General features: G+C 57.3%; 1 protein-coding gene across 3 annotated transcripts in view; it reads right to left on the reverse strand.

Moving 5' to 3' along the window:
• The window catches only part of NTN1 (netrin 1), a 168,773-nt gene that overhangs the window by 27,059 nt on the left and 115,886 nt on the right, over positions 1 to 25,828 (reverse strand). For all 3 annotated transcript variants that reach the window (XM_045986152.1, XM_045986151.1, XM_045986150.1), the window contains exons 4-5: positions 20,943 to 21,092; positions 18,545 to 18,598 (exon numbers count right to left, since the gene is read on the reverse strand). In XM_045986152.1, coding sequence (XP_045842108.1) covers positions 18,545 to 18,598; positions 20,943 to 21,092 — 204 coding nt within the window. The remainder of the gene's footprint in view (positions 1 to 18,544; positions 18,599 to 20,942; positions 21,093 to 25,828) is intronic.

Genomic DNA, 25,828 nt, shown 5'->3' on the forward strand with positions numbered 1-25,828 from the left:
ATGGTGCGGTGACAGAGACCAGGTAGGTCAGACAGAGACAGCCTCTCGAGGACAGGACCTCTCGCCTGGGACCTCGGGGAGGACAAGGTGCTGCCCACGTGCCCTCAGAGCACCCTCGCTGGGTCCCCAGCTGAATAAGGGAATGGCGAGCAGCAGGAAAGCTGGGGCTGGACACTGGTCCTCAGCAGAGACTATGAAACTGACCCTAACCAAGCAGCGGCTGGCGTGGGCGTGGGGCGGGGGCGGTCTGGGCCCCCAACAAGAGCCTCGTCTGCCTCCACGATCACCATCCTTTCTGGACCCAGAGCCGCCCAACCAACACTCCACAACAGCCTCACTGCCCCCTGCCCCGCAGAGCCCGGACCTTGGTCCCAGCGCCTGGCGCGGTATGGGTCACCCCAGCACGTTCCGTGAACCCATCAGACAGCGCAGCATAAAATAAGCCAAAAAGCCTTCCCCCTGCCAGGTACCAAGCCCGCCGAGCCAACCAAACCCGCAGATCCAGGCTCCCCAAACTAGGGACGCGGTCAGCAACTTTCACAACGGTTCAGTGGCACCCACGAGAAATCACGGGTTCAGGCTCGGGCATCCGTGACAACAAAGGGGGCATGAGCTGGGCTGGAGAGGGCTTGAGTGGGGGGCCCCCCAGGATCAGAAGGCCCTGCTGCCTATGCTGGGATCGGCGGCTGGTAGCTGAGGAGCGGCATCCTCGAGCTTCAGCCCCGGGGGGCTCTCCTGCGGGTCTCCTCTGCCTGCTCTCTTCGGAGCGTCCATCTCCACCCCACCCCGGGACGCGATGCAGCAGGAACGGCCTGTCTCAGAACACCCTTGAACTTCACGGCTGCAGGATCCCGGGGGAGGGACGGGGAATGCTGGCCCCGGGAGGTTCAGGCTGTGTGTCTCTGGGTGCATGACTGCACCTCTCTGAATCAGACTTACTGGATTGCTGGGCACGCTCCATTAATTTTTTTGTTTTTTTTTTTAACAGTTCTCACTCAAATATGGACCAACTGGCCTCTGGCTGTTCGGAAAAGCATTCAGTCTGGTTTATCTTCTGCTTCCCTCCCCGAGGATGGGGGCCATGGCCTCGTTCTCTGCTCTCTCCCCGGGGCCCGGGACACGTGTAAGCCCTTGAATGAGTTGAGTAAAAGGGGAGGGGGGCTCGGCTGCCGCCATGCTCCCCTCTCCAAGGGCGGAAGACAGGAACCCGACACACAGAAGGCAGGCAAGCAAAGGCCGGAGGCAGGGCTCTGAAGGGAGAGTGGAGAAAGACGGTTCTGGAAAACCTGGGAGACACAAAAGCCGGCCCTTGGCAAGTCACAGCTCCTTGCCTGGGGAGTGCAATGGGAGCCCATAAATTTTCCGTCTCCGGGGAGGGTGCGAGGGCTTTGGTATCGGGTTTGGACTTTAGTAACACGGATTCTAAATTCGCTGCCTTATTGTGAGAATATATTTGCAGATTTAAAATACCGAGGCCTGGGATTCTGAGGGCAGCTCTTCCTGAAGGAGCTGGGAAGACTGTGGGCTGGGCTGAGCCCATGGGAATGAGCACCCTCCCCTCCCCCACCCCCACCCCCTACTCCACCTGCCCCGGAAGCCTGTCCTGGAAGCCTGGTGCAAGACATAGGGACACTGGCCTCCTGGAAAAGGGGACCAGTGAGCAGCCTTTCCCTCCTTCTGGTGAGCGGGGAGACCAGCCCGGGCCCCTCCCCGGGGGATGGGGGGCAGGGCGGCCTCCAGCCCAGTTTTGGGGGTGAGGGGGCCGGGCCGGGAGAGGTCAGGGGCTGCGCTGGCCACGTGAGGCAGGAGAGCAGCCCCGCTTCTCCACTTGGAACAAGAGGGTGCCGTGAGCCCCCAGCGCGCTCTTTCTTCTTGCTGAACAAGATGGATTGGAAAACAAATTGGCTGAAATAAAGCATGTAATTAGATTAAAGCCTCTTGCCCAGAGCCTTTGGGGCTGCAGAAAGCCCTCCCGACTGGAGGCAGGACAGCTCGGCAGGCTGAACCAGCTCCTGGACATCCAGAATTTTCTCCGGACTCCGGGCCGCCCACCCCCAGTCCTCCCCAGCCGGTGGGAACCGCGCTGGCGGGATTCATCCCATCGCAAAGATGGCTCCAGCCCCGCCTCTGTCCCCAGCCCCGCAGCCTTGGGGTCACCCTGGTCCCTGCCGGCAGATCCTGTCCCATCCACGGGATGCAGCTGGGGCTCAGCCCACCTCCAGCCTGAACACCTGCGCCGAGTTGAGTCTACACCTGGGCAGCGCCCCCTCCACCCATGTGCGCTTTCCACCTGCAGCCTTTGAGCGGCGTAACAACCTCTGAGGAGACAGCACGAGGGTCAGTACTGCCGTTTCCATCACAAACACGGGAAGACTGAGGCCCCGAACGCCAGGTGTCCCGGGTCCCTGGCTGGCGGAGACAGGTCACTTTTGCTAACACCAGCTGCCCCTCGGCCCTTCTCAGGCACTCAGGAAACCGCCGCACCCAGGGACAGACTCCTCTTCCTGCAAGGGTCTCAGGAGGTGCCGCCGCCCCCACCCCCCCCCCCCCGGGAACCGCAGAGGAGTTTCTGGCCCTTAGTGTCAAACAAGATCCCAGGCAGGGCGAAAAAGAAAAAAAGAGAGGAAAGCGGGTATGAAACTGGGGGCTCCTGACTGTAAGGCCTGATCTCCCGAGGTGGTGGGGGGATGAGGCCTGCCGGAGGAGACAGGGATTAAAAGCAAGCCTGGGGGGGGGGGGGGCGCGCCTGGGTGGCTCAGTGGGTTAAAGCCTCTGCCTTCCACTCGGGTCGTGATCCCGGAGTCCTGGGATCAAGCCCCGCATCGGGCTCTCTGCTCAAGAGGGAGCCTGCTTCCCCCTCTCTCTGCCTGCCTCGCAGCCTACTTGTGATCTCTCCCTCTGTCAAATAAATAAAATCTTTAAAAAAAAATAAAGAGCAAGCCTGGGGCAGGAAAAGCAAACAGGCAGCACACGGGCCAACGGCCTCCCGGGCCGAGCTCACGGCAGACCTCACAATCAACCCCAGACCTCACCAGCCCGTCCTCGGTGCTCCCTGGCAAAGCGGACGCGTTCTTGCCATCCGTGGTTTATTCCGAATGATACACCGGGCACAGGCCAGGGAGTCCAGTTTCTCCGTGCTGGAAGGGTTCTCGAAGGTGGGCCGGCCCTCCCTGGCCCCTCCCTGCTCCCAGGCTGAGCCGAAATCTGCCTCACCAGGCCTCCGAGGTTACGTTAAGCAGGACTTCCGTGAGCTGGGCCTCACCTGTTTCCCTCACTCCCGCCGGTGGCCTCCGTTCTCCACTCCGGACCAGCCCGGCACACGCCCACCACCCGCTTACCCAACAGATCAGCCCGCAAGACCTTCGAAGAAAGCGTCCCAAGCCTCCCTGTTTCCCCCAAACCCCAAAACCACAGCTTTCGGAAGTTCCACCATACTGGTCCCTCTCCTTAACCTCTCTGCTCCTCGGTTGTCTGAAGGGAGAGCGAAAGGGACTAGTCCTGTCTCCTTCCTTCCTTCACGGGCATCTAGGCGGAGCGCGGAGATGCTGCAGGACCACAGTGTCCTCTGTCTCGGGGACAGGACGGGGGGGAGAACCAGGAAGGAGCAGGTCCGAGCAGCCCCACCGCCATCGCAAAAGCAAATCCCTTCGGGTCTTTGTTCATAGCTTAAGCATTCTTCCTTATGGACTGAGAATGGATGCTCTCGGCGCCGCCCCAGGACACAGAATGGAAGGATGCAGAGACCTAAAGGGTGGGGGGGGCCCTCTGGAGACTGACCCATGGCGGGGAAGGAGGAGGGGCTAGCCAGTGGAAGGGGGAGAGGAGGCAGGAAACGACGAGACCAAGAGAAGCAGATGTGGCACGTCCGAGGGCCACTGAGAACAGAGGCAAGCGGTCCTACCACAGCTGGACAGCCTCGGGATGACGACAGCATCCCAGCACCGTCCCGCCCGGCACCCACCGCGGCACCTGAAAGGCGGGACCGTGTTCGGTGAGCGCTGCTCGGGGAGCAGGAAAGCTGGTGAGGCGTCTGGGAAAGATTTCCATCCAAGATGATCCAAAAGAAAATAAAAAGGTACATGTCATTTCAAGGAACTGTGACTCAGGTGTCTGCAAACCGTACTGGGGCGGGGGGTGGTTCTCGTCCTCCAGCCGGGCAGGAACCCTGGCAAATACTGAAATCCGCCCTGTCGAGACCAAACCGCACATGCAGAAGGAGGGTATGTGTCTGCTTCGGGGAAATAAAGCATTCTCCACAGGCTCCACGTAACCACAGACGCAAATGCCCCTCCCCTCCCTGCCCCCCACTCCCATAGAAGGTTCTAGAAGTCTTCACGTTCCTGGTGGAGGCACAGCCACTGTCCCCTGACCATGGCAGGGCTTAGAGGCTGGAGGTCACCAAGAGGCCAGTAGACACCCTGGACCTCAATCCCTGTGCTGCCCTCCCCACCTGGACACGTCTAGGCTTTCTCGAGACGGCCAAGGTCATCGTTTATACCAGTCTGCCATTCTGTAACCAACCACCTCTTCCGTATCCAAGAACTCCCCAGACATGGGATTTCCAACTGGGGCTGGCCCTCCATCTCCCAGTCCTGGAGGGCGCCCAGAGTGCATCAGGCCTCCCAGGAGAGGCTGCTGGGAAAGTTCGGGTGCAGAAAGACTAACAGGCTCTGACTCCCGGGGCTGGGGGCATACGTGTGGGACACCATTCAGCTCGGTATCCAGCCTCCACAAGCGCCTGTAAGTAGTAACCGGCCGTAGCAGCCCGTGTCCCCCCGCCAACCCCCAGCTCAAGGGCAGTTACTCAGAGCCCATTGGTTTCACATGCCTCCACCCCTGGGAGGGCAGCCTTTGTGGTAAGCCCGAGGTCCCCACCACCCGCTTCGTTCCCCCTCCCCACTGTAACACGCTCACCAAAACCTTGAACAAAAATCCTTGCACCAGAGATGAGCCCAGCAAACCCGCCGGAGAGGACAAACAAGGAAGTCCCCTTGCTGCACAGAGTCGGGCTGCCCATAGCTCAATGAGGGGTCTCCGGCTGGGGCAGATGGCGGGGGTCCCACCTCTACGTGGGAATGACATGGAGACTGAATCTGCCTCAGAGCCGGAGAAATACAGCCTCCTAAGCTGTTTTCATATGTCAACTCTGCCACGGTAGATGGACATTCTAGGGGTTTCGCTTGAGGACCCTGAATTTCTAGCTATGCCACTGGTTCTCCTGCTTGTCATCTGCAGTGGTGACAAGCCACTCTGGACCTGTGGCTTTGGATGAAGGAGGAACAGACCCAGCGAGGGCTCTCGGGAAAGCCTGACCTTGGGAGGCCCATGGGCCCTGCGGGTGGCTACTGACACGTGATCAACTTGGCTCTACTTGCTGTACCAGGTTAAAGGTCTGATTCAGAATCATCTGTGCATCTCTCCCGCACGGTCCCCTGAACTCAGAGAGTTCCACGGGGTTCCAGCACCTCTGTAAACCCGGCACAGGCCCCCGCCCCGGCCCTCAGGAAGCGTGCAGGAAATGAACGAATGAAGACGGAATGAATAAGCAGAGGAGTGCACAAATCCTCGGACTGGAATTCCCAAGGAATGCTGGGAAAGGAGGGGTGCGCCGTCCTCCAAAAGCCTCACCGAGCCTGGCTGGACAAGAAATCCCCACTTTCAGCCTGCAGCCCAGAAGAGGCCAAGGGAAGGATTTAGAGAGCGCAGGATCCGTATTTCATAAACCCTTCCAAATGGCAGAAAAGGCTGCACCTGCCGGCGTCCGTCTGCGGCTGCTAATCCCCTGGAGCAGCTCTGTGCCCTCCATTCTGGCTCCCACTTGGAGGGCAGAGTTATCCCGTGTATTCGCCTTTAATAAGCTGAAGCCATTCGGGGCGCTGCATTCACCGGAATCTGCTCCCACAGGGCCGGCCCCACGGGGTCTCCTTGTCGGCTCTCTGAGCGAACAGGGGATTTTGTGTTCGGCAGGGAAAACAAAGCTGTCCCGATGGGGATCCAGTTGGCTCTCGAAACACTGCTCCAGCCAGAGCCAATGGTGGACGCAGCCCGGAGCTGCTGTCTGCACTGGAGGGTGGTTCAGGGGAGCAAGGGAGGGGGAGGCTAAGCTGGGGCTCCCCAGGAAGGTCATGGAAGAGGGATGCCTGTAGCCCTGTAGCGTCTGCCGGCTGGTTGGTTGGCGGGTTGGCCCAGCTGGTTAAGCCACTGCCAATGAGGTCATGCCTTGGAACCCGGTGTCGCTTTTGCTTACTTTCCCGGGGTGGGGGTGGGGGGCTACACCCCAAATCCGGGCAGCTGTCCGGCAGGATGCACGCCCCCTCCCCCGTCCTTCCTACACAGAGAAAAAGGGCCTCACAGTTTGCCATCTCTTTCCGGTGCCAATAACTGGGGCACCACGATGACAGAGATGGCCACGGAGGCCCCTGAGGTCAGCAGAGCGAACAAAGGTCTACGGCGAAAGAGTGTGCTCGGTTCTGGAGCCTCCTGCGCTTACGAACTACATTACCCAAAACCCTTTGCGTTCAGGTGTGACCACGTGACTGAAGTCTCGCTAATGGGACACAGGGAGAAGGGATACCCGGGCAAGCCCCCCCTGCAGTCGGGTGTGGTCATGTGACTGAGTTCTGGCCAATGGGACATGGATAGGCGTGACACCCGGAGAAGTCTCGCCTGGGCTTACAGACTACATTACCCAGCACCCCTTACAGCCAGGTGTGGTCATGTGACCACTGAGTTCTGGCCAACGGGACACGGCGGGGGCGGGGAGGGATGCCCGGACAAGTCTCCCACGGGGGCCCTAAGCTCTCTCCTGCCAAACCAGTGATGACTCCAAGGCCCGGAGGGGACGGTAGAGCCACCTGATGGAAGGAGCCTGGGCCCCTGCCTCACTGCTCAGAACGGAGCCACCCAACCAGAAACACCTGCGTGGGACTGCTGGAGCTTCTTGTCGTGGCCACTGCCTGCCCTAACCCACAGTCCTTACGGACTGGCTGGATACCAGAGGGGGGACACGGGACCCCAGAGAATAACCACCAGGTCTTTTTACAGCGTAGGGAGGTTGGCGTAGACAAGACAGAAACCCACAGATGGTCCCCAAGTCCCAGTAAAACGTTGTTTTCCCCTCAAATAACACACCAGGTACAGCAGGTGTGGCTGGTACCCGGCCCAGAGCCGCCTCGTGGGGCCAGCGCACGACGTCCACTTGCAGGTGCTGGCGGCTAACGCTCCCACTTGTACCTGCTCTGAGACGTGCCCTTGGCTGATGGAAACTGCTCTGCTTGCAAACAGCTGGGAAGTTGCACACCCCCCTCCAGGGGGGCGGGCAGTCCATAGCCTATGGACGGGCTACATGGCAGGTATAACTGTCCGGTCCTTGGACCTTTAAGCATGAAAACTGTGGTGCGATTCGCTCTTCAGCTCTCCGCGGGATCAGGCTGAGGCCAGAGTTCTCCCGAACCCAAATGTTTTCCTAGCTTCTTCTGCTGCCCTGTCCTTCCCTCGCTCCCTTACAGATTCTTCCCGAGAACACCCCTCAGTAAATCAACTGCACAAGAATCTCTGTCTCGGGGCCCGATAACCCCGAGAATGGCGGCCACTCCACCTCTTCCCCATCTCCAGCAGTACCTTTAGCACAAAGAGGAAAAAGGGCAGGGTGAAGTCCAGAGCCAGGACAGTCCTGGACTCTGGAGTCTGAAAAGATGACCACCTTGTCAGAGCCTTTTCCATCTGCTGCAGACCCTGCAGTATGACTTCCCAACCCTGACGCCGAAGGAGTTGGCCTCGTGGGGCAGAAGGAATGCTTCGCCAGGAAACCGAGGGTGGGTCCCACCTGCTGGGTGTGGAAGGGGGCAGGGGAGGGCAATGGGTGGGAAGCCCAATCCAGCCTGGAGCCCTGTTCATTTCTGATCTCTGCAAACAAAACGACTTTCTCCTTTTCTCAATCCTACAGAGCCCTTCGCTACTGAGCAGAGATCATAAAACAGGGCAAATGACACTTGGTGTCGTCTTCCCTAGCGAGATCCTGAGCAGTCCAGTGGGGGTGAATTCATGCTCTGCCCTGGAGGCCCAAGACACAAAGTCCCCAATCTTTGTGGCCACACCTTGGGGCACAGCAGGGACCCACAGCTTTAGGGGTGGAGGGACAAAGCAGCAGAGAACAGCAGAAGGTGCTTCTGGGAGGGCAGTCTGAGCATCATCCCTGGATGCAGGTGGAGGCAGCCCATAGCGTCCCCGCCTCAAGGCTACGTTGCTCCCTCCAACCCTGAAGGTCTATGTCCACAGTAAGGAGGACACCCAGTCAGTAGGCAGATAATGTCCGAGTCCATTCTCTCCTTCTCCTTCCCTTCCCCTGGGTCCTGACACCCTTCCTGGTCTAAATCCCCCACGGTCCTTTCAACACAGACCTGGAAAAGCCCCCAAGGCAACCCCCCAAGCCCAGGGGCCAGCGGGCCCTATGACTCAGTCGGCTTCCTGACCAGCCGGGAGGGGCCGGATAGATCAGGTAGCCCACTGGGCTTCCTTGTGTTGAGAAGACCGAGCGTCAAACTATCAATTAGCTTGGGGGGGACACTTTAATCGGGGTGGGGAGAGAATCATGAAATATAATCCATGCTCTTAAGTAAAAAACTACATGGTTTAAGGTTGTTGCCATTATGACTCACTACAGACTGCGTGGTACCCCCCTGGGGCACCCTGATCTTGGAATTCCAGCCTCTGGAACAGAGAGAAAGTCAACTCCTGGTGCTCCAGCTGCGAGGTCGCCCTGGCAGACAAATGCGAGATATAGAAGAACTCGAAGGGACCACGGCACGTGCTGCCCAACCCCGACCCCTGGGCGGGGGGAGCCTTACTTGCTCCAGGGCCGTGGCTGCAGAGGTTCTGCTGGGGCCGAGGCGGACAGCAATCCTGACCAAGACAGAGGGCGGACCATGGGCTTCGGGGCTCCGCCAGCCTCCTGGCACAGCCCAGCCACGGTGGACCGCACACCGGTGCCCAGCCTGGGGCCTTGACAGGAACCCTGTGCAGAGGCTTCTAGCCTGTCTCTGTCCAGCCCCGCAGCCTGCTCACCAACAAGGACCCTGGGACATCTGTGTGACACGGGGGCAGGCCCTAGGGATTCCAATCCCCTCTCTCACTGACACCTGTCACTTGTCCCATTCCCATCAGCCATCCCCTGGAGTCCCCAGTGGGAAGAGCTCCCAGGAAGGGCTAAATATTCCGCCCCCGACTTGTTCCTCTGGCCTCCCCGCTCATCCCTTTATCCTCCTCTAGGCTGGTGGCCCTTTCCACCTGCAGAGGAAACAATGGGGTCCTGAAACCCGCTATGCAAATGGCTTCCTTTGTGCTCCCTGGGGTGACCGAGGCCCCAGGCAGGGGGTGGACGTAGCATGCCTCCCCTTCACCCCCAGCCTGACCTCTGCCCCAGGCCTTTGTGCAGACCCCCAACAGGGGAGAGTCAAGGGGGAGGGGGAGGGGACCAGGGCGGGAGTGGGAATAAGGAAGGTGTGGGAGAGGGGAGGAGAAGAGAGACAGAAGGAAAGGCAGGGGAAAGCAGACAGACAGAGAGACAGACAGAGCAAGAAGGAAGGAAAGAGGTCTGCTTCTGTCGGGCTGCCCAGAGTCGGGTCTCCTGGCCCGGGGATGCAAACAGTACGCTAGGGTCTCTGAAACTGCCCTTCCTGGGGGTCACCAATGGTCAAAGAAGATGGCAATGCCATTCATTCCAACTGAATCGGTCTGGGATCAGCACAGTCCCCAGCCAGGGGGGACAAAGCAGGTCCTGCACACGGGCCCCACATTCCCTGGGTTCAGCCTTGGGGCTCCCTTCCGGGAGTGTTCTGGGGGGACTGGGTGAGGTCAGGAAATCTGCATCTACCCCAGTGGTTCTCAACTGGGGCTGTTCTGTCCCCCGGGGGACCCTGGATTATCACAACTGTCTGGAGGGGGGAAGCCAGGGCTGCATGCAACACCCTGGATGCACCGGAGAGCCCCCACACCCCAACTAAGAATTCTCCAGGCCTGCTGGAGCCACACCGAGGCTGAGAAACCAGGCTTCACACCCTGGGCCCTGCTGGACAAGGTACATCACTGGGGAACCTCTCCGCTCCCACCACGGAGGCGTGTGGCAAGGATTCATGATGGTGCCTCGCTCCCTCATGTCCTCTGCTGTGGCGGATCCCCCTCCTCAGGGACACTCCCCTAAAGCAGGCTCAGAGCTCATACTTCCCAACCCCCACCCCAAAGGCACAGCGCGGGCCACAGTCAGGCTGGATGTGGTCCAGCCCCTTCGTTAAGCCACGAGATTAATGACGGTGATGGATGGAGGACACATCGCACTTGTCATCAGACACGCCACCCCACATGCGTTATGGCCTCAAAAGCAGCCCATGCCCAGGGACGAGATGGGGCTCTGAAGACAAGGCTTTGTAAAACCCGTTAGAACGTAGTGCGTTAACAACGAAACCTTCGGGCAAACCCAGCTACAAAGGACATGGGAAGTCTGAAGGCCGACTGGGTACCAGTCGACATGAGCGACTTTTGGCTCATTTTGTCAGGTGTAACCATGTTATGGAGAAGACTTAGGAACATGTCCTTAAGCTGTCAGAAATGGTATTCTGAAATACTGAGGAGTGAAATGTAATGTCTAAGCTTTTTTTTTTTTTTTAAGATTTTATGTATTTGTTTGAGAGAGAGAAAGAGAGAGAGAACAAGATGGTGGGGAGAGGCAGGCAGACGAGGAGGAGGAGGAAGCAGGCTCCCCGCTGAGCAGGGAGCCCGATGCGGGACTCGATCCTGGGACCCTGGGACCATGACCTGAGCCAAAAGCAGACGATTCACCGACTGAGCCACCCAGGCGTCCCTAAGCTTTTCTTTAAAAAATGTTCCAGCAAAGGGCGCCTGGGTGGCTCAGTTGGTTAGGGGACTGCCCTCGGCTCAGGTCATGATCCCAGAGTCCCAGAATCGAGTCCCGCATCGGCATCCCAGCTCCACGGGGAGTCTGCTTCTCCCTCTGACCTTCTCCCCTCTCATGCTCTCTCTCACTCTCTAATAAATAAATAAAATCTTTAAAAAAATAAATAAAAATGTTTCAGCAAAAAAAAACAACAACAACAAATGATTGAAGCGAAGGGGGCAAAATGTGACGCTAAGGCTAGGTGACAGGGATGCGGGTATCCAGCACTCTGTCCTCCCTGGGGCTCTGAGGTTTTTCCGCAATAAAAAGTGTAACAATTTGTTAAGTCACGTTAATTCCAAAATACAGCAGTTTATAGGAACACTGAGAATTTGGGGTTTTATTTTAGATTGGGCCACATTTTCCATGGAAAACAGACTAGCAAACATTTCCTACGTGAACACAAGATTTCTTTGCTGACTTGAGAAAACATCGCTTTCTAAACCCTCAACTGCCCCCTTTCAATGTCCCGAGTAAGTATCAAATGAGCCGATCTATGAATGCGGCAACATCTTTCCTTAATACTTCTGGAGCAAACGCGTGGATTTTACCCTGTGCCAGTGTATCACCGTGATGGTACATGTTAGCATATGGGGCTGGATAATTCTTTGTTGGGGGCACTGCCCTGTGTCTTTGGGGTGATCTCTCCCCACTAGATGCCAGCAACACCACCTTCCCTCCAGTGCTGACAGTGAGAATGTCTTCCAAAAATGTCCAAATGTCCCCGTGGAGGGGGGGTTTAGCCCCATTACCAAGAACTACAGAAATATGTGAGCACAATGAAATCGTTTACTTAACAAGTTCTACAAGCCAGGCTTTTCACCAAAGCTGACCCTCCAGAATGTACTTATCATTCATCATGCATCTGGTCCCACTGTTCACCAAAGTTGACCCTCCATGTGTAATCTGCTTGGACAATATATTATATCTTTCCATTTCATATTTTAATATTCTCCTACAACATGATTATATGGAGATCCCATAACCCAGTAACTAAAACTCTACTGAAAGACATCTGGTTGTTTCCGTCTTTTGTTACTATAAATAATGCCACAAAAAGGAACCTTGTAGCTAAATCTTGGCACACATCACTATTTCCTTAAGCTAAGTTCCTAGAAACGAAGGTGTGGGGTCAAAGACATATTATGATACATGATGTTAAATCACCCTTCATAGAAGCAGTACCAACCTGACCTCCCGTCACCAGAGTGGGTGACTGCCTATTTCCCCAATGCTTTCAAAACAGGGAATTACTTTTTGTTTTGCAAACAGTTGTCAATTTAGTAAGTTTTTAAATGGTATTATTGTTAATGCTATTTCTTAATAGGTAGGTATAATACTTAAGATGCTTATTGCCATGTGTATCAATTCTCCAAATTTCTAATTCATTCTCTCAATCCAATTTTGTAATAGTATCTCCCCCACTTCTTGTTGAATTGTAAGAGCTCTTTATTTATTGAGGATATTAATCTTTGGTCATCCACGTCACAGTTATTTTTCTCTGCTTTTAGTCTGTCTTTCTGTTGCTTATAGAGAGTTTTGATGGGCTGCGGTTTTTACTTTTTTCAACTTAGGATCATTCCCCTTATGATTTATGACTCCTGTATCATATTTAGAAAGCTTTCCTCACCCCAAGATTACACTGACACTGATATGTTTTATTCTAGGACTTTTAAGGATTCATTAAAAATATAGAAATATTGACTCCACTGGGATTTATGTTGGCTTACAGCCTGTAGTAGAAATATCATTTATAATTATTTTAAAATAAATAGTCAGTTTTCCCAGCACCATTTACTGATTAAGTCATCCTTTCTTCACTGATTAGTAATCACAGCTCTACCATCTACTGAGTTCTTATATTTACATTTGAGTCTATTTCTGGACTTCTACTCAGCTTGTGGAATTTCTCTATCACACTAATTTAAATATCCTGGTTATAATACTGTAAAAATTTGGTAGGCCAAGTTACCCTTCATTACTCTTCTTTTCAAAAATTCCTGCCTATGAATATTTATTTATTTTTCTAGCTGAACTTACAAATCCTGTCCTGTCCCATTACAATTTCGATAAGAATCATGCTAACCCTACAGATTATTTTGGGGAGAATTGGCACTTTATGGTCTTGACTCCCACCCTCCCAGAATGTGGTAAGATCTTCCTTTTCTTCCCCCCTTATTTTTCTGATTTCCCATAGTGTCCCTTCAAGAAGTTTTAGCCTTTGTAAATAAATAAATAAATAAATAAATAAATTTTAAAACAATCTACATTCTGTACTTTTAACGCTACACTTATTCCTGTATATTTGGTATTTCTGGTACTGTTCTCATTGGGCTTCTGTTTCTATTATACAAATGTGTGTCTTCATTGATCACTTACTAAAGGTCAGACATCCCCTTAACATTTTCACTCACTAGGACACTTTTTATGTTGTTCTTATGGATGCGTAAGAAAAGTTACTGTCCTTTGAATGTTAATTGTGTTCATGATAATCATGGCCATGCTCCTACCCATTGTAAGTTTTCGGGTGTTTCTCTACTGGTATGTTTTTAGGATACAAGTATCATCCTGTGTGTGAGAAAGGCCCCTGCCCCCCCAACCCCACCCCAGTAAGTATAATACTTAAGATGCTTATTGCCATGTGTATAAATTCTCCAAATTTCTAATTCATTCTCTCAACCCAATTTTATAATGGAATCTCCCCCCTTCTTGTTGAATTGTAAGAGCTCTTTATTTATTGAGGATATTAATCTTTGGTTGTCCATGTCACAAATATTCTTCTATAAGCTGATTCATCTGCCCCACAGTGCTCGAGGCCACCTTGTGACCAAAAAGACAGAGCTCTGCATGGCCCTCCACGCCCGGAACCTGTGGCCTCAGCCATGCCGGCCCCCCATGCTGATGGACCACACCCCAAACAAACCCCCAAAAGCCACTGTAACAGACACTTGCGAAAACACAGAAGCTTTTAAGCAGCTGCCCTTCTGCCTCTAACTTGGTTTTTGGTCCCTACAGACGCACCGGTTTGTCTTTTCTCTTGGTAGAATGCTACCACATGGTCCGGAAGATATATTTAAAAATTACCCTAAGCTGGCCAACCAGCATAGCTCCCTGGAGACAGAATGACAGGGAGGTTAACTCCGAGGCCAGACTTGGCCTGAGATCCCAGCTGTGCTGCCTATGGGTCCTATTGGACCCTTCCGTGACTCAGTCTCTCCTGGGCAACATGGGGCCCAAAAACAGTGCCCACCTCATCTGGGGGGGACGGATGATTAACAGCTAATGACTGAGAAGGGTGCCTAGCACAGAGTTAGCGTTCCGTGAATGTCGTCTCCTTCCCCTTCTTTGCTGAGCTAGAATCTGTTTATCTTTCATCACGCGTCTGGTCCAACCTCTCCTGGGGGTCACACTTATCCGATGGTCATGACCAAAACAGCTGAACCTGGACGGGCTAATGTCCCATTGCATACCACCTCTGAAAACCAGGATTTCAGTCCATTAATAGACCCTGTTCTTACAAGTGGCATCAGCTGCCTACATGGTCAGGGACCCCAGCTCCTGCCAGCAGCACCCCCTGCGTGGACCCACGGGTCCCTTTCTCCTACAGCAGGAGTACTGAAGGCCCAGGGAACCCAATGACCCCCCAAAGAAGAAAGAGAATACAGGCTGTGTGGCCAGACTTTTTTTTACGTAACAGGAGGAAACATGACCCCTGCTGAACACCTGGAAGGCGGAGAGGCCGTCTGAGCCACTCCTGCGTGGAGGTGATGTGAGAAAGCGCTTGAAGATATCCATGGCCTCTAAATTCTCCCAGTGAGCAAAGGGACAGGAGGGCAAGCATGTCCCCCATTGCAGTTTGTGCCCCAGGCCCCTGTCCCCATGGCTCCTGCTCTCCACTCAGCTCTCCCCAAGCCAACCACATTCACATCTCTCTGGGACCCTTGACCTTAAGCATTTGACCTTTTTTTTTTTTTAAATTACAGTAAAATACACCTAAAATTTACTGTTTTTACCCTTTTTCAATGAGGCAATTCAGTGGCATTAAGCACGTTCACAACATGGCCCATCCCCCTGGTCTAGTTCCAGAACCTTCCCGCCACCTCCAAAAAGGAGAGCCCGTATCCATCACACATCACTCGCCACTCCTCGCACCTCCCAGTCTCCGGCAACCACTAATCTTACGGCTGGTGTCTGGTTTTTGCTCATTCCGGACCTCTCATATAAATGGAATCACGCACTACGCGGCTTCTCTCACTCTGCACACCTCGCGTGTATCGGTACCTCATTCGTTTTTGTGACCAAACGCTAGTGCCCCGTACGGACAGGCCACACCGGATTTACCCATTTGTGCCACGATGGACATCTGGGGTGTCTCCACCTCTCAGCTATCATGAAGGCAAGCACTTGACCTTCAACTGACTTCCGGTTTTCAACTCCCCGCTAAGTTGGGGGTCTAACAGCAGCGGCTGGGAAGGCTGTGACGAGGACCCCCCGGCGGTCCCTTCAGCTGCCCCGCCCCCAACCAGGCAGCACCACCTGTTCCCTCCCAAGGTCCTCTCAAGAGACCTCCAGCAAGCTGACCCTCCCCACCTGTCCTCATGCCCGAAAGTCCCGCCATAATCCTGCCTCCCCCTCGTGAGCAGGTGAGCTCAGCTCGGCTCGATTCACCTTCGTCACTGCCCCACGTGCGCACGTCCCCATCGCTTCCTCACGAGAAGACGGGCGAGCACTGGACAGTAAGATGCATTGAGCGAGAGACCTCATTCCTGTAACTTTTATTACAGTCTCTTGCTATAACTGTTCTATTTTATTACGAGTTACTATTCATCTCTCACTGTGCCTGATTTATACATTAAGCCCTGCACAGGTAGGCACGTATGAGCAAAAACATAGTATGAACAGGGTTCTGTATTATCCGCGGTTTCAAGCATCCACTGAGGGTCTTGGAAGGTATCCCGAGTGGATAATGGGCCGGGGGTGGGCGGGGGGCACACAACTGTCTCAGGAAACCAGACCAGGCAGAACTCGGGCCCCAGGGCTCCGGATTTAGCCAGTGCTTTTTCCTCCCCACTGTCCCGGCCCCCCAGCACCTAGTCCGTGTTATCAGTAGTGAACCTATTCCTTCTCTTGCAAAATGAAAGCCAAAAACGAGAGAGTGCCAAGCTAATCCAGGTTGCAGGTGTATACAGACTGACCTTCTTCCATGAAAAAAAAATGGAAGGGCTGAGAGGCTACCAAAGGGGACACGTGTAAGGGCACCCCCAGCCCGGCACCCGTGCCTGGGAGCACCGGCGGGTGGGGCCCTTCCTACAGCTGGTGGGCTCCCCGGGGTTCTCTCCAGGACCCCCCCGGAAGGCTGGGTGACCAGGCCCCTGCCTCGCCTCAGAGCAGGTGGCAGGAGGCACCTCGCAGGGCCCCAGCTTGGGGGGAGGGAGGGACACTGGCCACAGGTGGAGCGTTTACACCAGGGAACTCGGCAGACGCTACAAACCAGGCCCGCCCCAGCCAGCCATCAACCATTGCCCCGGATGCTCCTGCCCACAGAGAGCTCTGTAAGGGACTGTGGACAAAGCCTGTCACTGCCCGAGGCCTCACACCAGTAGAGAATCGACCCCAGATGGCGCCCAGCTCCAAACCACGCTCCTTCTGCTGAACCAAACAAACGTGCAGACTGACAGTCGCCTCGGAGCTGACGGAGGGCCAGTGAAGTCAGGTGGCTTCCTTTTAGGCCTGGGAGGTGGAGGTTTCTGCGACCATAAGCAGGTGGGTTTGGGGTGGGTGGTCCCAATCACCCTCCTACCCGGTTCGTGTCCCTACCCCCCACCCGGGGCCCAGACCTCCCACGGGCAAGGCGTTCCTCACCTCCCTGTCCCCAGAGAGGGTCCCAGCCAGCTCCATGAGCAGGTGGACAGCGTTCGCTGAGTGAGCTGGCCCTTCGAGGGGAATGGGTTCAGGCTGAGGTTATGTCCATCAGCTTTCAGGACAAATTCTCCGTTTATTAATTCTCCTCCATTACGCAGGCAAAAGTAAACAAGCTTTTCTCAGGCAGCCTGGCACGGAGGGCTTCCCTATTCAAACATTGCAAGAATCGACAGGCTTGGAAGTATGAGCTCCCAGCCCCGCTTCCCAGGGGGCCCCCTGGCCTCCTGCCCAGGACGCCCCGGCCTGCCGAGACAGGCGAGCCGGGCTCTGTGCGGTGGTGGCCGGCTCCGGAGTCCGGCGCTCCAGGCCTGGGAGTAGCCTCGGCTCCCCGGAGGGAGCACCACCGACTTCCAGGCACCTGGAAGCACCCCGGAGAAGGTCAGAAAGGCTCGGGCCACAGCCACTGGCACCGGGACAAGCATCACACCTGCCCACCTCCCCCCTCCACAGGAGGTTGCAAATGTTTCTAAATAGTTAGTTGTGCGGGAGACTTTTCCCTGCCCAGCCGAGATGGCTGCCCGCTTTCAAGTCAAGCTGCAGAAGCAAGGGGGGGGAGAGAGAGAGAGAGAGAGAGGCGGGACCCACCTTGGCCTTGGGCCAGCTGCGCACGCCGCCACGAGGAGGACCGTGCCCAGGTGAGTCCTCCTGTGACCCATGTCACAAGGAGGAAGCTGGCATCTGCTGGAGGGAAATGTCTTCCAGCGGCCAAACTGCCCCTCCCCCCACCACCCCAGAGCTGGACGAACGGGAAGGTTCTCTGAATTACGTCTTTACAGAAAGAGCCCCCTCGTCCCGCCTCCCAGGTACTGGGGGAAGCTACTTCTCCACCAGGCCTTGCCACCGCTGTTTCTCCTGGAAGGGTCCCCCGCACCTCAACCAAAGGGGACTTCAGACTGCTCAAAAACCCGCAGGGACTCTGTCCCTTCCTAGCTGCGGGCTATTGACCTCAAGGCCAGGGGATGCCCAGGGGCCCTTTCTTCCAGCAGTAATTCTAAATGCACAAATAAAACACACGGGAGTACAAAAGAAATGAATCCCACTGAACTATCCTATCGGAGTATTTCCCCCAAAACCCAGCTCTACGATACGGTTACTTAACACAGATGCTTCCTTATTAATGACTAGAAATCAGGGTCTAGCGGCAGCCCGGTGATTCCATTTCCATCATTTTGAAGCAAAGCGCCAGCAAACACACGCAGATTTTCACCATCTCTGCACCGGCTCGAGTGTGGGGTGAAATTTGCTGTGACTTCCGTGGGCTGCCCCCCTCCCCCACCCCGCTGGGGGCTGGCGGCCCACCGAAAGATGCTGATTTCGGGCAGAAGTGAGGGGCAGTGAGGATGTGATGCTCTTCGTGTCTAGGTTCCCAGCCCCCCCACCCCAATCCTGTTCATGGACCCCTGTGCTCAAGATGCCTTTTTTATCCCCGTCCCCACTTCCTGCCTTCTCGGCAGCCCCAGGAAGGAGTACGGTACGGTACGGGGACCACAGGCGCCTCGCTGCGCTCGGGGGATGAGCGGGAGGGGTGCAGCTCTGAGGGTCTCATGCCGGGGCGAGAAGGCCTGGGGGGGCACCACACGCACCCAGCAGCGCCCCAATGGCGGCTCTCGGGAGTCCTGTAGCTCTGATCCCCCCCACCCTGCCGTCCCCACTGGCAAAGAGGGACACGCTTACCTTCCGGCTCCTCCACGCTGCTGGCGGCCGTGGTTGGTGGTGCCACAGGGATCTCTGTGAGGTTCGGGGTGGGAGGAAGAGACGACGAGGGAAGGAGACGTTATTTTTGACCTTAGAAGAGGATGAGCAGGACACAGACTCCTCCCCGGGCCCTCCTCCCTTCCCCACTCCTCAGCCCCAGCGGGGGAGGTCCGGGGAGCTGGAGGAAGCCGGCAGGGGGGCCGGAACATGACCTTGTCTCTCCTCTGAGTACTGTCCCTCCAAGTGGCAGGGACAGGAGTGGGGAGCAGGCAGGGCGGCCCCAAAGCGTGGAGGGTTGACCTCCCACATGACATGGCTGTTTCTTTCTGACCTCCCCGGCGGGCGGGGAGGCCTTCCGTGGCAGGGGTGGCATGCGAGGGGGCTGGGAGGCGCCTCTGCGTGCAGAGGGGTCTGCACCCCTGGCCCAGGTTCCCACAGACTCACGGTGTTCTCGGCAGCCGGGAGACCAAGGACAACCCAAGGGCCTGCGAGAAGCATGTGCTTTACTGGGGTCGTTCCCTTTCCACCTTGAAAGCCAATTCTTTTCTACAGCCCCTGACTCCGCCTGGTGCTCAGGAAATCTGAGAAGGTCCTGCCATTCTCTGGAAAAGTCCCCAAGGTGAGGGACTCGCCTCCTCTGGGGCCAGACCACAAGAACGGGGGGGGGGGGGTCACAGGGGTCTCCACGAATTCCCCGGACTCTGGACACCAACTGACTGTTCTGGGTAAGACCTCCCTCAACCTCCAGACAGATCAGCCGGGTCCTGAGGCTTGGTGGGTGGAGACAACTGCTGGCTGGGGCCCGGGGGAGGGGGGGGGGCATGCCCGAGACCCAGCCCTCCATTGGGGGGCCACTCCTGCTCGGCTCCCAGAGCTGTGACCCGCCCCCGCCCTCCTACCCCCTGGGAACACAGCGTGGGTGCCCGTAGCTGGAGCTCCCAGAAACCCCGGGGCGGACAGCCAGGTCTACACCTGGCCTCTGCCAGAGCAGGTCACAGAGTGAGAAATCTGGCTTCCCCAGGTCTCTGTCCCCGACTGTGGGCCATCAGCTCCACGTCAACGTCCTCCCCCCATCCCTGGGGGGCTCTGAAGCGCAGTACCAGCCGCTTCTGAGCTCCGTTTGTTTTTCTGATGTTTTCACAGCCCCTGGGGGCAGTGCTGGGTTTCCTCCCGGCTTTCTAGAAATGTTCACTTTGCAGCTTTTTGGATAGATGGAAGAGAAGGGTTTCTGCAGGCTGTGAGACTCTGACGCGTAGACGCGGTCATGAAAACTCTGTCAAGGGGCTTGTGCCAGAGGGATGCGGAGCTCGATTTCCCAGGGAGCTGGGATTTGGATTATCTGCCGTGACCAGACCCCTGTGACCACCATGGGCCAGCGGACTCTCCTAGGAAGAGCCAGCTGGTGAACGTGGCCAACTCTGCAGGCCACAGGTCTCTGATGTAGCCACTCAGCTTCGCTAGGGCTCCACGCAGCCACAGACAGCGGGTGCCCAGCGGGCATGCCTGCATCCCCGTGTAAGGTTACGGACACGCCGCTTCTCATCGCAAGCATCCCACGTGTCGTAAAATATTCACCTTCTGACTTTGGTTTCGATCGTTAAAGAAGTCTTAAAAGAAAGCACTGAGCCCCACGAAAACAGGTAGTAGGTCAAACCCCTGGGCTGGCCAACCCCTGTTCTAGAGACGCCGACCTCATCCCTCAGGTCTGCCTACTTCGCTGGGATCTGCCCCTTTTTCTGCTCACCCTTCTGGGTTAAGTCAGCCTTGCACAAGGAATGAGGAAGGCCAAGGCGGGGGGCCGGCTCCCAGCCAGGCTTGCCTTCCAACCAAGACTAAGTGTCCGCTCGGAACACTTGGGAGAGTCCTACCGGCTACAAAACATGAAGTTTGTTCCTAGCCGGGTTCCTGACGGGCCCTTGCCATCTTGTTCATCCCCTCGTCTCGTTCCAGCAACTAGGGGGCTAACAGCTGATCCAAGAGGCCCCCAGGACTCTAAGGGGAGGCATCGTCCGTCGTAAGGGCTGTGGGGGCCCAGGCATGGGAGCCTGTAGCATCAGACCCTTCTGCTCCCAATCTGCCAGGGCCTGGGGATCCTGGAATTCCCGCCACAGCCGCCATGGCAAGCCCTGGTTCAAGGCCACCCCAGGTCCAGGCTTGCTTCCCTCTGGGAGCGGGCGATTCAGTCTTTATCAGGACGGAGAAGAGCAGGCCGCCTCGCTGAGCTCCCAGCTTGCGGAGTCCCGCACGGGGTCCCCCACAGAAAGGCATTCAAGCAGCTGCATATCAGCAGGGTTCAGGGAAGGCGCTCTACCTCCCCACCCCAAACCCGGACCCAGCCGGAGCCCGGAGCCCGGAGGAGGGGGCGCCTGGCACGTACTTATGCAGGGGGCGATGGGAGAGCGGCTCTGCTGGTAGCCCTTGGCACAGCGGTTGCAGGTGATGCCGGTCACGCCGTCCTTGCAGGGACACTGGCCCGTCGTCTGATTGCAGGTCTTGCCGGCCGCGCCCACGGGGTGGCAATCGCAGGCTGTGGAGGACACAGGACAGGAAGGTCAGAGGGTGGTGGGAGGTGGCCGGCCCCTCCCCCGCAGCAGCCCATGGACCCCCACACCGGGAAGGCAGGCCCGGTCAAGTACGAACGTGTACACGTACACACACACACACACACACACACACACACACATATTCCAGAACATATTCGGATCTCCGGCCACCTGCTCCCCTGGAAATGGGGAATGGAAGTCAAAGTGGACCGTTGTGAAAGGCTGCGTTGGCAGGCGGGAAGTGGAGCAGGGGAGCCCCTTCTAGGAACAGGAAGGGAGAGAGTGTGCCTGCAGGAGCATGCAGCAGGAAGGCCGCGCCCCTGCCCCAGGAAGCCGGCCTCCCCCAAAACACGGGAGCTGGGGGTCGCCGATCTTGTACGTCTCAGCTCCGGAACTGTGAGAAATAAAATGCTCGTTGTCGAAACCACCCCGTCTGTGGGGCTTTGCTCCAGGAGCCCAAGCAACCAAGGCACCCACCAAGCCCGGGCAGCTCGGGCAAGAGGAGCTGTGCCCACGCGGACAGGGCGCCTGCGTTCCCGGCCCAGTCCTGCTTCCCGGAATCCAGGGCTGCGCTCAGGGGGCGGGGGGCGGGGCAGACACGTAGTCTCTCCCTCCGCTGCCCACCCCCTTCCCCAGGGAAGCCTGGGTGTGGGGCGCGGAGGCGGGAGGGTGTTGGGGGAGAGCCGTCTGCAGGAAGCTGCTAAGTCTTTCTGCTCCGAATGGGGAAAAAACCCTCCAAGACAAGAAGTGTGAGCGCAGCGTCCAGCTAGCACTGCTCGGTGCAAGTGAGAACTTGTCCCCCTCCGTCCCCCAAGCTGGCCCGTGGCCACGAGAAGCTGGAAGCGGGAGGCAGAAAGGAGAGGAACATGAGGGTTTGTCAAACTTGAGTCTGGACACGTGGGAGCTTCTGGAAGCTCTCCAGGTGGGGGTCCTGGCCGTGGGCATCCCCCCGGTCAGCTTAGAAGAGGGCAGGGGACACGGGCCGGGGACAGAGGGACAGAGGGGTGCTGCACAGCAGCCCAGGGTGGGTCGGTGAGGTGGGGGGCCGTCAACGGGTTTCTCCCGGTGCAGGATCCGCTGGAGGACAGTGAGCTGTCCCCTTCTGGTCCCCGTAAACAGCGGTAAGTCCTTCTGGTAGGAACTTGTCTTCTCCAATCTCCCCTAAATTCAAGTTCCTTCCCTGCCGCTGGTCTTTCGTTTTTCTCTTCCTTCGTGGTGAGAAAACACTCAGGCCGAGGATGCTGCTGGGAGGAGGGCACGTCCGGAGAAGCCCTCTGACCTTCCCCTGTGCCCTGAAACCCCGCTCCTGCAGTGGGAAGGGGGATCGGGTCCGGGGCAGCGTCTCTAAGGCGGCCACGTGAAAGCAAAGGGCCACAGCACGGGACCCCGCTGTCCCAAGCCCAGTGGGGGCCACGGGACACCGGGCGGATGTGCACTCCCGAGGCCCATGCCAGCTGACCTCCCGTGGCCTGCTTCGCGAGCCTGCTGGTACGCTCTGACTCGTGCCAAGACCTCCTCCCCTCCGCGCTGACGGAACACAGCTGTGTGCCAGTAACTTCTGGATCCTCGCGCTTGGCTGTGAGGAGGTCACCGAAGGCTGCTCGGGCTCTGCGGGGTGAGAGCCAAGTCTCCCAGTGCACAGGTCACCTTTCCCGAAGCAGGAGCTGTGCAGAGCAGAGTCTTAGGGGGCTGCTCTGGGTGGGTGGCATGGTTCTAGCCCGTGGCCCCTCACAGCTGGTGACCTGTGAACTGCCAGGCCTGGCGAGGCGGGGTTGGTGGGGTTAGGGACTGGCGCCAGCTGACATTGGCTAGGGACAAGGGCCATCCTCAGCCATGGCGGGAAGTCGGCACCTCCTCTGGGCCCATCCTTTGATTAAAGAAGGGGGTTTCCCATCTTTCTCCCCAGACTTCGCAGAGACTATGAACCCCCGTCCCCTTCAGCTGGTCTGACGGAGGCGGCAAGTCAGGCTGGTCGGCTTCGGTGAAAACTCACCGTTCCAGGAAGAGAGGCCATCGGGGTGCTAAAGGGGGGGCGAGGGACCTCAGAAGGCTACTCAGGTCACCTCCGGGCACAGCGCCATTGCCTGGATACCTGGGAACATGTGAGGGCATCCACACACTCTCACTAATCGTCGCCTTGGGTCCCCCGCCCTCCTATGGGGTCTGCCAGACCACAGAGGACGAAACCGCGGGCTGCCCAGGAGAACCCCAGTGGAAGGGAGGCGGTAAGGACCTGCTCTCTCAGGGCATCACGGAGACCCTCACCCTCTCCGGACAGCCCCCTCTGCACTTCTTGGTCCAGAAGGAGACATCCCCGCTTGCCAGGTTTACCAGGCTTTCTGTTTCCCGGGCGCCAAATGTAATCCCAGCAGACCCGCGGTGCACTCATGCCCGATTCAAAGCAACAGAGCCATAAAAGCAAGGGCCTTCCTCCCAAAACTCACACACAGGGAAAGCCCAAGTTATGTCCTCTGTGCAAAGAAGGGTGAGCTTCAAGGTTTGGGGACAAGAGACAGGTGACCATGCCCCACTGTGGGTTCCTCTGCAACCTGGGGTGAGACAAGCAGCTGGCCAAGGAAGGGAGTCTGAGCCCACCAGTTACAAAGAAGGCCCCGGGCCGCTGCTCTTAGGGAGAGAAAACCAAAGGGATTCCGCTGTATTTGCTCAGCGGGGAAACACACCCAGACACACACCCAGACTCCTACCAACTTACGTTCACATGGACATGCTTGGACCCACACAGGTACAAACACACAGACTCCTACAAACACACAGACTTCCCTTTCCGCACAGGCTCACCTGGGACCCCAGTGGGCAGGGCAGTGGAGGGGCGGGACCAAGCAGGGGTGTGGGGGGATGTGGATGGGGAGGGAGTGCAGGTCTTCCCCACCCCCCACCCCTCCAGGGCAAGGGGTCTGGTGAGAGGCTGAGGAGAGAGCTTCCCTAATCCTTCTGAGAACGGGCTCTGGGGCAGAGCGCCTCCCGCCCGGGGAAGGCCAGCTGGTGACTCCTATTTCCCTGGAAGCGAGCCACTCTTCTGGAGGAGGTCAATCCCTTCTGCGGCAGGTCACCCCGTGTGCATGGGGCAGGCAGCACCTGGTCATGGGAACCGATCTACCCGCGGGTTTTTCCATAAAGAGGAAGGTGAGAGCGGACGGAAGCCCGAGGCCCTGAGAAGGCGGCCGGGTTAGGTTTCTCACGCATGCCGAGGGCTGGAGTGCCTCCCGGCGTGGAGGGGAGCCTGGGCCATCTCTGCTCTAGGCCATCAGTCAGGGACAGCCAGCTCAGGGCACACAGATGGTTTCTGGGAGAGGCATCAGCACACCTGGGTCCGGGCCCGTCCTGCCAGGACCGCTGTGTGACTCTGGGTCAGTGCCTCGCTCTCTCTGGACCACAGGTGGCTCTGTCCCCTTAACAGTCCAATGCTTGGTGTCTATGGCTTCAAGGCCCCTGGCAGCACCCCCAACCCCTCCTCGCCCCACACTGCTGGAGGTCACTGCAGTCCTGGCCCAAGGGACATGCTGCCTGGTGCACCAGGCCTTCTGTCCACACCCAGAGCCCTGGCAAAGCTGACCGGAAAGGCAGACCGTCCCGATCCCAGGCTGCTTGTCCCCGAGCACTGCCTGTCCCAGCTTCTCCCGAGGCCCCCTGTCCTGGGTCCCGAAAGGCTCACGGCCTCCATCAGGAGAGGAAGCATGTCTGAGGCCGGCCTTATCCACCACAGCCCACGCGGGTTTCCTGCACCCTATCAGGAGATCGGGCTGCTTTTCCTGCACACCTGGCTCCAGGGTGCCCCGCCCCAGGGGTCAGGCAGGAACCTCTAGGGGACATCCCTGCAGAGGAGACGGGAGCTGGCTTGGCACCCAGACCCCCTGGAAGCTGCTCCAGGCCGGAGGGGGGACTTAGAACAATCACAACAGTGACCCTGACTTCAGAGGGCGTCACAGCTCACACATGAACACATCTTGTGCTAAGCCTGGACCCAGCACCTACTTCCCCACGCCCACCGCTGGCCTTGTGAAAAGGAAGACAATCAGCCTGGGGGTCCTGATCATGCTGTCAGTGAACGTGGCTGCTCCCCGGAGCTGACCAGACCGCCTGGGGCCCAAGAGCCATGTCTGGTTCGGGTGTTGGGTGAGGGGGGAACATTCTCTGCTCTGGTGAGACTGGTCTGTGTTCCTGGCTGCCATCCACAATGACGGTAAAGGCAGTCAGGACCCTCGGTGTGGGCCAGGCTGAGCTCCAGCTGCTGTGGGCAGTCAGGTAGGGAGGAGGGAAGAGGGGAGGGTAGGATAAAGGAAGGAGGAGGAGGAGGAGGAAAGAGGAGGAAGGGGAAGAAGGCGAGGAGGGAGGAAGAGTGGAGAAAAGAGCAGGATGAGGGGGAGAGGTGAGGAGGGGGGAGGAGGAGGAGGAGGGAGGAAGGGAGGACCGTCAGGAGGAGGAGGAGGGCTGGAGCATGCTCAGTGCAGGTGAGGGCAGTGCAAGAGACAGAAGGGTCAGCGTCCTCAAAGAAAACCAGGCTCAGATCCGAAGGGTTCCCGTGTCTTTTGTATGTGTGTTGGGCCTCTTAGGGGAAGCCCGGGGGAGCCCACTCACCCAGAGGTGGTGCTGGGAGAGGACAAAGAGGACAGATGTCGGGCCCTCTAAGTGGTGTCCAAGAACTTGCTTTTTCTCCACTCCCCCAAATGGGGTGAGGAGGACTGGCCACCAAGAAGAGAAA

Source organism: Meles meles, chromosome 18 (assembly GCF_922984935.1).
Source record: "Meles meles chromosome 18, mMelMel3.1 paternal haplotype, whole genome shotgun sequence".
In the NCBI taxonomy this organism is placed as follows: Eukaryota; Metazoa; Chordata; class Mammalia; order Carnivora; family Mustelidae; genus Meles; species Meles meles.